This window comes from Chlorocebus sabaeus, chromosome 29 (genome assembly GCF_047675955.1).
Source record: "Chlorocebus sabaeus isolate Y175 chromosome 29, mChlSab1.0.hap1, whole genome shotgun sequence".
NCBI classification, from domain to species: Eukaryota; Metazoa; Chordata; class Mammalia; order Primates; family Cercopithecidae; genus Chlorocebus; species Chlorocebus sabaeus.
Genome location: NC_132932.1, coordinates 22,494,647 through 22,505,811, shown reverse-complemented (window position 1 = coordinate 22,505,811; position 11,165 = coordinate 22,494,647). Strand labels below are relative to the sequence as shown.

The window sequence follows — 11,165 nt, the reverse complement described above, 5'->3', positions numbered from 1 at the left end:
GGAAACTTAAATATTAACCATACATTAAATATTATATATAGGACTGGGCGTGGTGGCTCACGCCTGTAATCCCAGCACTTTGGGAGGCCGAGGCAGGCAGATCACGAGGTCAGGAGTTCGAGAGCAGCCTGGCCAATATGGTGAAACCCTATCTCTACTAAAAATACAAATAATTAGCTGGATGTGGTAGCAGGCACCTGTAATCCCAGCTACTCGGGAGGTTGAGGAGGAGAATCGCTTGAGCCCGGGAGGCGGACTTCGTGCCACTGCACTCCAGCCTTAGCAACAGAGCGAGCCTCCGTCTCAAAAAATAATTATATATAGATGATTTGATGATATGGTTAATTTTGTTATCACGATGTTTTATGTGATAATGGTATCATTAGTAGCATGATGTCCCCTTGTCTTGAGGAATTGCCGGCTGGCATTGGGGAAGGGGTTGTTGCATCCATTATTTCAGTCCCTACTGCTTTAAGTCTCTTCCCTAGCACGTTCCTCTCCCAAAGAAGTTACCATTCTAAATGCCTAACAGCTGGAAGTCCCCTCTGGTGGTTTCACAAGTGGAGTGATTTTACAGGAGAAACCCAGGTTTGGAGTTTACTATTTAGTTGAGGCATTTGTAATCTGCAAGGCTCTTCCTGCAAAGAATAGGTGTTTCCAACTATACGTGCCTGGTCAAGAACTATTTCTTGGGTTTTCTATGTTCTGCCTTTAACAGCTGACTTAACTCAGGGCCTGCCTCACTGAAGGGGGGAGAAGGAAGGCCTCTGTCCCCCAATCATGATGATCCGCATTGTAAATACTGCCTGGGAAGGGATAATACAGCCTTTTCCATTGTGTGTGTGTTTTTTAATTTTTAATTTTTTAAATTTCAAGCTTAAGCAGTGGTTTGTTCAGTGCAAGGACTGAAAACAAGCGCTAGAAGGGAAGGTGGGTAAGTACTAGGGGTTTCAAATACAGGGATGGAAACAGTAAAAGGAAATGTCTCTTAAGCCTAGAGCACTGAACCAAAGGGGCAATTAGAAGGGAAAGGGACCTGCGGACCTGGGGGGAGAGGTCACTGGGGTTCTAAGCCTTCCACCTCTGCTCCCAGAATTTCCACGGGTTTCACGGCCCCTCATCCCCAGGCAGGAGTGCGAGCCGCCTGCAGATCCGCTATGCATCTTAAAATTACAAATTCTCAGGCTCTACCCCAGACCTACTGAGTCAGAATACCCAGAGGATTGAGCCAGGGGGTGGGTGCCCGCAGGCCCGGCAGCACCCAGCCTGCAGAAGCTCCACCTCCGAGAGCGCTGGGCTCCCCACCCCCCTGCCCTTGGGCTTCCTCGAGTCAGTCCTGTCACACCTCCCGCTGCCGCGCACAGCGGCAACCCCGGCGTGCGGGGGCGCGCGCGGTCAGGGAGGGGCCTGCGGAGGCGCGAGGCCCCCGGAAGCGCCTTTCCCGGAAGGCAGGGAGGCGGTGCTGGCCTCCGGAGGCGGCCTCGGCGATGGCCGTGGAGTTCTGTTCCTAGCCTGGGCAACCGCGCAACTGGAGGATGGCCTCGCTCGGGCCTGCCGCAGCTGGGGAGCAGGCGTCTGGGGCTGAGGCGGAGCCGGGCCCCGTGGGGCCGCCGCCGCCTTCACCGTCCTCTCTGGGGCCCCTGCTCCCTTTGCAGCGGGAACCTCTTTACAACTGGCAGGCGACCAAGGCGTCGCTGAAGGAGCGGTTTGCTTTCCTCTTCAACTCGGAGCTGCTAAGCGATGTGCGCTTCGTACTGGGAAAGGGCCGCAGCACCGCCGCCGCCGGGGGCCCGCAGCGCATCCCCGCCCACCGCTTCGTGCTGGCAGCCGGCAGCGCTGTCTTCGACGCCATGTTCAACGGCGGCATGGCCACCACGTCGGCCGAGATCGAGCTGCCGGACGTGGAGCCCGCCGCCTTCCTGGCGCTGCTGAGGTGAGCGGCGGCGCGGGCCGGGCTGGGGGTCCCCGGGGCCCGGCCCGCCTCGACTCCCGGATGACCTTGGGCTGGGCTCCTCTGACCCGCCCGGGGCCTCAGTTTCCTTTGGAGCCGTTGATGCTCCGGAGGGTCGAAATCGAAATCTGTGAGCCGGGACGGCTCAGTCGCCAACTAAACTTCATGTCTTCATCCAGCAAGCGTACGTTTTACCGTTGAAAGGCGCTTCGCATTCCAATTGTGGATTGTCGCTCAGGCTTCAGAATTAGACAGGTGGCAAGGATAGAGGGACAGATCAGGTTGTCCCGATTGCTCATTTGCGATGTTTTATGTTTTTGTCTGGGGGAAGAGAGTAGTTGAAAAATCTTGCAGGACTGATGTTTTGGGGTTATTGTCACCCCCCTTCCCTCCGCGTTTTTTGAAAGCGGCCCAGGCTGGAGTGCTGTAGCGCGATCATGGCTCGCTGCAGCTTCGACCTCTCCGGGCTGTGATCCTCCGACCTCAGCCTCCCGAGTAGTTGGGACTACAGGCACGCGCCACCAAGCCCGGCTAATTTTTTTTTTTTTTTTTTTTGGTAGAGAGACGGTTTCACTATGTTGCCCAGGCTGGTCTCCTGGGGTCAAGCGATCCGCCCACTCGGCCTCCCAAAGTGCTGGAATTAAGGCGTGAAACCACCGGGCCTGGCCACTGTTTTGTTTTTCATTAACGTATTAGTTGTCAAGACCCAGGAAAGTAAATACCAAAACAGATAAGTGAGGCTGTACCTGTTTTCTGTTTCTACACACAAGGTCACATTTGCTTATAAATGCATCCCTCCCTTGATGTTAGAATTTGTTTGTTGGTTATTTGAGGATAGTAGATTGACATGTAATGGAAAGATGTGATTGTTTGGCATTATTAGCTTTTAATCACAGCCATCCTGTTAAGGAGGCATAAGAATTGTTTACCCCAATTTTACAAATGGGACTGAGGCCGAGAAGAGTCAAGTATCTTGCCCAAGGTAACAAACAGCTAACTCACACTGAAGACCATGTCTGTTTCATTATACCAAGGTGGTTTTAAATAGCTGACTGAGTAGAACGTGTTATTAAAGTGGCAGAGTCTTGGGTAGTACTGAAGCAAAAACAGGCAGGTCAGTGGGACAGAATTAGATACAAAGGTTCACACTGAATCAGAATCAAACAAGGAAATGAATGTAAAGTTCACACAACTAGAAACAAATACTAAGATTCCATTAACAAATGGGTAAGGAACAGGATAGATAACTTAGAGAAAGAAAAAATACAACTAATTAACGAATGTTTTACCTGGCTGGTAATTAGGAAGTGCAAATTAAAAGACAGTGGTATTTTGGCCGGGCGCGGTGGCTCAAGCCTGTAATCCCACCACTTTGGGAGGCCGAGAGGGGCGGATCACAAGGTCAGGAGATCGAGACCATCCTGGCTAACCCGGTGAAACCCCGTCTCTACTAAAAAATACAAAAAATTAGTCGAGCGAGGTGGCGGGCGCCTGTAGTCCCAGCTACTCGGGAGGCTGAGGCAGGAGAATGGCTTAAACCCGAAAGGCGGAGCTTGCAGTGAGCTGAGATCAGGCCACTGCACTCCAGTTTGGGCAACAGAGCGAGACTCCGTCTCAAAAAATAAATAAATAAATAAATAAATAAATAAATAAAAGACAGTGGTATTTTTTCCTTCCATTAATCCCACCAAAAAATTTAAAGGTAACATCTGAACAGCGTTATCTGACAAAGATAGTGGTAAAAACCCTTTTGGAAAACAGTTTGGTGCTATAGATTTTCTTTCCACATGTAAGAAGCATTCAAGTACTGAAAAAAAGTTGCGTACAAAAATATTTACAACTTTATTTATAGTAGTGAGGAAGTAGTCAGCTGTAGGGAATGGTTAAACAGTGATAGGTTCACTTGATGAAATATAATGCGGTCACTAAATATGATGGATAGCACTTGATACTGCACCATGATTACAACGTGAAAAGAAATGGACAAACATATACCTAGAGACAAGGATAAAAGGAAACATACCAAAATGCTAAGCAAAGGCACCTGAAGTAATAAGATGAAAGTACCTTTTTTTCTTCTTTTCTCTTTGTTGCTGATATTTTCTGTAATTTAGTTCAATTACATTTATAAAGGGGGGGGGAACCTCAAAAGCTAAAATCCAGGTCATTTTAAAGTTCACCAGGAGGATTGGGTATAGTTCATTTGGATTTTCTAGACTAGAAGTAGTTTTCAAAATGATCTGTGGGCCATCTGCATTATAATCTTCTGGGGTGCTTATGAAATGTGTAGATCCCGTCCTCATTATATACCTTAATATTTGGAGGCGAGACCTTGGTAGCATTTTTAACACTCTCCCTAAGTGATACTTACACAAACTAAATTTGAGAATCACAAATCTAAAGCTATTTTGGGGCAATTTTTTATTTTGAAAAAATATTGACTTTACTAGTATAAGAATGTAGAGGAAAAAATGCATATTTTTGTATTTTCACTGAAGCTGCTAATTAGTCCTTTCCCATCAATAGAAAATAAGTTAATTTTAGAGTGTTTGAAATGTGGGACAGTGCAATTTGTTTTTTGTTTTTTTTACATTTTAAAACTTTTTTACATTTTTAATTTTTTTTTTCATTTTTACATTTTCAGTGTGTTTTATTTTCATGGCATTGTATTTATCCTTCAGGTTCTGGTCATTATTCTTTTTGAAATTGATATATCTGGACTGATATCTAAATTTAGTGTTGGCTGGCTGTGTAACATAGATGTTGTAGTTAGCTAATAGGTGACAAAAAGATGCCTGATAGTACTTGTTAAGTTGGAAGAGTAGGTTAGTTTGGGCATACTTGAATTATTTAACATTACTTACAGGCTTATGAACTTAAGTTTGAAGCCTTACAGAAACTGCGCACTTTGAACTGCCTGACCTTTAAATGATGTTCTTCAGTTGTTTATTTGACAAATATTATATGCCTCTCTTTTTGGGTGCTTGTGAAACAGGGAGTGGCTGTTGTAGGTGTTTGGGATACAGCAGTAAACAAGAAAAAGTCCTTGCCCTCATGAAGCACATAATCTAGTAAGGGAAAACTAAAGATACAATGTTAAGTACTGATGAATGTTTTGAAGAAAAATAATCAAGTTACGAGAGAAGGAACATTCTCAGCAAGGAAAAGCATTGCTTGTTTTAGGCACTAAGGATCTCCTATTGGAGGAACACAAGAGTGAACCAATGTACCTTGAGCACAGTAGAGGGAAGTGGTAGAAAATGAGGTCAAAAAGATAGGCCAGACAGGATGGTGCAGGGCTTTAGAGACTGAGCGAAGACTTTTTCAGCTGCCATTTCATGGAAAGCCTTTGGAGAGTGTTGAACGGGGTTGGGAAGGTAGAGGTGGTGGCAGGAGGCTGTGATCTGATTTACATTTTAAAAAAACAAACTCTTTCTGGCAGTGGTTGGAGTAAAATAGGCAGCAAGGTGATAGATGAAGAGGCTTTTACAGTAGTCTAGGCAAGAGGCGATGGTGAGTTGTACCTTGTACTAGAGAGGTAGCAAAGGACATGATGAGACATGGTCAAATTCTGGATATACTTTTGAAGGTACAACCAAGAAGACTTCCAAGACATCCAAGTAGGGTCATAGATTAGATAGAAATATGAATTTGGAGGTTGGGGAAGAGCTTGCTGAACATAAATTTGAAAGTTAAGAGTGAATGGTATCTAAATCGGGAGATCAAGTGAGATCACAAAGGTACAAGGATGAGCTCTGGAATCTTTGAATATGTAGAGATGTAACAGAGAAAAAGCATAAAATGAAACTGAGAGGCAGCTGTCATTGGAATTAGAAGAGAAAACAAGGAGCATGGTATTCTGAAAGTCAAGTCAAAGAAAACGTTTCAAGAAAGAAGTGGGAAATGTCAACTACGGAAAGTGGAAAGTGGTCAGTTATGCTAAATGCTGTTGAGAGTCAAGTAGAATGAAGACTTTGAGTTGATTTTTAGTCTTGGCAAGATGGAAGCTGTTGATAACCCTGCCAAGAGTGATTTCAGCTGATTAGAGTAGGTTAGGAAGAAAATGGGAAGTGAGGAGCTGGAGACAGCTAGTATAAACAATTAGGAGTTTTGTTGCAAAGGGGAACAGAGAATGACGTGATGGAAGGGGCGCGGAGTAAGTGTTCTTCAGTATTCTGTCCTCAGCTCTCATCCTTTCTCCCATCAACCAAAGAGAGAGCTTTACGCACTGACTCCCCATCCTGTGTCTCCAAAGCTCTACTTAGCTTCAGACCGTCATTTCCAAGTGGACCATCACGAAGTAATGTTTTATACCCATGCAAATGGACATGTTATTAATAAAAATATGACATTTAATGAGTACTTACTGTGTGCCATAGATTGTTCCTAAGCCCCTTTGTGATCTCACTTAAATTTGAGAAACATCCTTTGAGACAGGCATACTTCTTATCCCCCTGCAATAGCTTTTGCCATATTAATGCTATAAATAAAGCAACCCCCTAAAAGCAATAATTTAGTCTTGCTTATGATTCTGTGGGTCAGCTAGGAAGTGACTTAATGGGCTTACTTCCAAATTGTAGTTTCGTTTCACTCCGTTCTACACAGTTTTTGTCCATTTTAGACCATTCCTGAAAATTCTACCTGCCTCTCCATTTTTTTCTGCATTGCTTCAACCAAACTACTGCCTTTAGATTTAACTGTCTCCTTTCACCCTGTTAACAGTGATCTCTCCGATATTGATAGATTGTCATATGATTCCCCTGAATCTTTTAATGACTTCTTTTTACCTACAGGATGAAGTTTAAACACTTTAGCAATACATGAAACCTTTGTGATTTGATCTCTTTCTTCCTCTCTGTCCACTCAGTGTTTCAACCCTAATTACTGATGGCCTTTTTCTTGTTTTAGTGCCTGCCTTCTAAGGCCTCCTTACCTTTGTACTTCTCAGTCTTTCTGCCAGGGCTTCACACTTAATTACTACTCTTCAGATAACCTTCAGGCTTTACCTCCTCTATAAAAATTCCACCCATAGGCATAATTGCACACTGGCTCATCTAATCTCTCACAGCATGTTTTGGTTATCTGTTGCTCTAGAACAAATCACTGGAATACCTAGTGACTTAAACAACTGTTTTATTATCTTTTACAGTTGTGTGTGGGTTGACTGGAATCACCTGGGTGGTTTGTCATTTATGTAGCTGTAGTCAGATAGCAGGTGGGGTTGAACTCATCTGGAGGTTTGACTCAGAGTCTGGGATGGCTGAGCCTTAAGTCTCAGGTCCTCTTCAAGAGGCTTCTTCAGCTGGTCTCTCCAGCAGGGTAGCTTGATGTCATGGCTCATGACTCCCAAGAACACAAAAGCAGGAGCTGCCAGGCATCCTTGAGGTGTAGGTCTCTGACTGGTGCAATGTCACACTGCCACAATCTGTTGATTCAAGGGGCTCACACAGGGCCAACCCAGATTCATCATGGGACAAATCTATGTAAGGGCATGAACACGAGAAAGCATGATTTCTTAGGGCCATAATTAGAGATTAGTTATTAGATATGAGTGCCTAGTATATACTTCTGTTATTAGGACATTACTTTTTAATCATTTCAGTACCAGACTATAGTTGTATGCCATATAACGGCAATTTGGTCAACAATGGACTGCAAATAAGATGGTGGACCCGTAAGATTATAATACCGTATTTTTACTGTGTGTTTTCTGTGTTTAGATACACAATACTCACCATTGTTTTAAAGTTGCCTACAGTATTCAGTACAGTAACAAGTAACATGCTGTACTGCTTTGTAGCCCGGAAGCAATAGGCTATACAACATAGCTTAGGTGCGTAGTAGGCTATACCATTGAGGTTTATGTGAGTACACTCTATGATGTTTGCATGATGATGAAATTGTTGAACAATGCCTTTCTTAGAATGTATCCCCATCATTAAGTAATGCATGACTGACTGGGTAAGCTTTTTATGGGCAAAGCTATCTTACCCATATTTTTATCTCTAGGACTTTTACAGTGCCTGCTATATAATTCCTCAATAAATGTTTTTGAGTAAAATGAACAGATAAGTAGTGATACAAAGTTTCTTATACATGATCTTTTGATCATTCTTATATAAAATCAAGTTTTCACCTTAGGCTTTTACAATTTGTTTTATTTTATTTTTTGAGATAGTCTCTGTTGCCCAGGCTGGAGTACAGTGGTGTGATCTTGGCTCACCCAACCTCCCCCTGCTGGGTTCAAGTGATTCTCTTGGCTCAGCCTCCTGAATAGCTGGGATTACAAGTGTGTGCCACCACACCGGCTGATTTTTGTATTTTTAGTAGAGATGGGGTTTTACCATATTGGCCAGGCTGGTCTCAAACTCTTGACCCCAGGTAATCCGCCTACCTGGGCCTCCCAAACTGCTGGGATTACAGGTGTGAGCTACCGTGCCCAGCTTTACATTTTTAATTAGATTAAATGTAACCTAAGTGTTTTTATTTTTTTGTTTTTTGTTTTTTGTTTGTTTTTTGGAAAACTATTAATTCTGGGGGAAAATAGGACTAATTTGAGGATATGTAATAATTTTTCTGTGCTCTCGTCCTTAGAGGTTATATATGAGAGCTTAAATGGTCGCTTTAAAATACAAAGAATTGTGGTAATGTCATGTTTAATCTTTATATTTTAAAAACCTTGGCTTAGTTTTTAAAAAATATTATAGAAACTCTAATAATTAAATAGAATGTAGAAGAAATGTATACATTCGAACCAAGAGGATTCTTGGATTTTTAAGTAACTTTTTTTTATTACAAATGAAAATATTTTCCCTTTTGACATTATATAGAAACCTATACTGAATTGTCTAGTCAATTAACGTGTATTTATTGAGACTTAAACACATGCCCACAATGTGCCTAGTAGTGTATAAGAAATTAAAAATCTAAGATACACAGAGATCCTTTTCTTATTGTTTATTGTCCTGTATTTATTTTTAATTTGCAGTGCACCCAAAAGAACTTAAAATGTCTTATAAGAAACACAGGGTAAGAAATAAACTAGAGTCAAGAGTGAAGCTAATAGAAAAATGTATGCTGTCAAGCTGGGTACAGTGGCTCAGGCCTGTAATCCCAGCACCTGGGGAGGCCGAGGCGGGAGGATTGCTTGAGTCCAGGAGTTTGAAACTAGCCTGGGAAATATAGCAAAACCCGTCTCTACAAAAACATAAAAAAAAATTAGCTGAGCATAGTGGCATGTGCCTGTAGTGTTAACTACTCCGGAGGCTGAAGCAGGAGACTCACTTGAGCCCAGGAATTTGAGGATACAGTGAGCTATGATCATGCCACCACTCTCTACCCAGAGTGACAATGAGACCCTGTCTCAGAAACAAACAAAATGTATGTTATAAGTAAGCTATAAACTTTTATTATTATTATTATTATTTGCTGTTGTTGCTTTTGAGACAGAGTCTTGCTCTGTCACCCAGGCTGGAGTACAATGGCTCGATCTCAGCTCATTGCAACCTCTGCCGCCCTGGGTTCAAGTGATTCTCCTGCCTCAGCCTCCGGAGTAGCTGGGATTACAGGCACCCGCCACCACGCTGGCTAATTTTAATATTTTTAGTAGAGATGGGGTTTCACTCCTGACCTCAGGTGATCCACCTGCCTTGGCCTCCCAAAGTGTTGGGATTACAGGCGTGAGCCACCAGGCCCGGCTAACTTTGTTTTAATTATTTTAGCAGCTAATGCAAAAAGCGAAACGTGGGTGGACATAATTATTTATAGATTAAAAACAAGGCAACTGCTTAAAGATGCATAAATCTAATAATTAGATGAGTTTAAAAAAAAAATCCTGGCCGGGCGCGGTGGCTCAAGCCTGTAATCCCAGCACTTTGGGAGGCCGAGACGGGCGGATCACGAGGTCAGGAGATCGAAACCATCCTGGCTAACTCGGTGAAACCCCGTCTCTACTAAAAAAAAATACAAAAAACTGGCCGGGCGTGGTGGTGGGCGTCTGTAGTCCCAGCTACTCGGGAGGCTGAGGCAGGAGAATGGCGAGAACCCGGGAGGCGGAGCTTGCAGTGAGCTGAGATCCGGCCACTGCACTCCAGCCTGGGCGACAGAGCGAGACTCCGTCTCAAAAAAAAAAAAAAAAAAAAAAAAAAAAATCCTGATGAGATCCCTTCATACAGAAGGCATTGCTGTAATGAAGTGTCTTCAATCTGTGTCTTCAGATGCATACTTGTTTTTAAAAAATGTTCCTTGATAGAAACCAAAAGTATATTACCGAAGTATAATTTGATAAAAGCAATTTGAATGGGAGATCTCACACAAAGTAATCTACAAACATGATTCTCTCGTTCCTGGAATGTGCTTCCCCCTGTCCTTTTAATCCCTTTAGATCTAATCTCAAGCAGAAATTCCTCTACAAACCTTTTCCACATCTTCCTAAGTCAAAGCCTGCATTTATAGATTCTCATAGAACCGTGTTTAGGTTTGTGGCACTTGTGCTCTTAAGTGTGAATCTACTGAAGGGCAAATGGTGATAAAGGCCTCACATTCCTCCTCTGTTTTACAACTCTAGTAATTTTTACCTGACAAAAATAAATAAAGGCAGGCATGTAAGGACTTCTAGACTTCTACTTTGTCCTTAAAACAAAACAAAACAAAAAAATTTTTTTTTTTTTGAGACGGAGTCTCGCTCTGCCGCCCAGGCTGGAGCACAGTGACCGGATCTCAGCTGACTGCAAGCTCCGCCTCCCGGGTTTACGCCATTCTCCTGCCTCAGCCTCCCGAGGAGCTGGGACTACAGGCGCCCGCCACCTCGCCCGGCTAGTTTTTTGTATTTTTTAGTAGAGACGGGGTTTACACCATGTTAGCCAGGATGGTCTCGATCTCCTGACCTCGTGATCCGCCCGTCTCGGCCTCCCAAAGTGCTGGGATTACAGGCCTGAGCCACCGCGCCCGGCCAAAAAAATTTTTTTTAATTTTTTTTGAGTCTCACTTTGTTGGCCAGGCTAGAGTGCAGTTGTGCGATCTCGGCTCACTGCAACTTCTGCCTCCCAGATTCAAGTGAGTCTCCCGCCTCAGCCTCCCAGATAGCTGGGATTACAGGCATGAGCCACTGTGCCTGGCCTAAAACAAAAATTTCTTTGGTTTCTAGTTTAAGAAGGGAATTGAGCATGCTGTTAGCATTTTCTCTCTCTCAATTAAAATGATTATTAAGAAATTT

At 43.5% G+C, this 11,165-nt stretch overlaps 1 protein-coding gene across 1 annotated transcript in view; it reads left to right on the top strand.

Annotated features, from left to right (window-relative positions):
* Window positions 1-1,389: 1,389 nt before the first annotated feature.
* The window catches only part of BTBD1 (BTB domain containing 1), a 57,082-nt gene continuing 47,306 nt past the window's right edge, over window positions 1,390-11,165 (top strand). Inside the window, exon 1 of the mRNA XM_007990227.3 lies at window positions 1,390-1,933. Within this exon, the coding sequence (XP_007988418.1) occupies window positions 1,536-1,933 (398 nt within the window). The 5' untranslated portion in view covers window positions 1,390-1,535. The remainder of the gene's footprint in view (window positions 1,934-11,165) is intronic.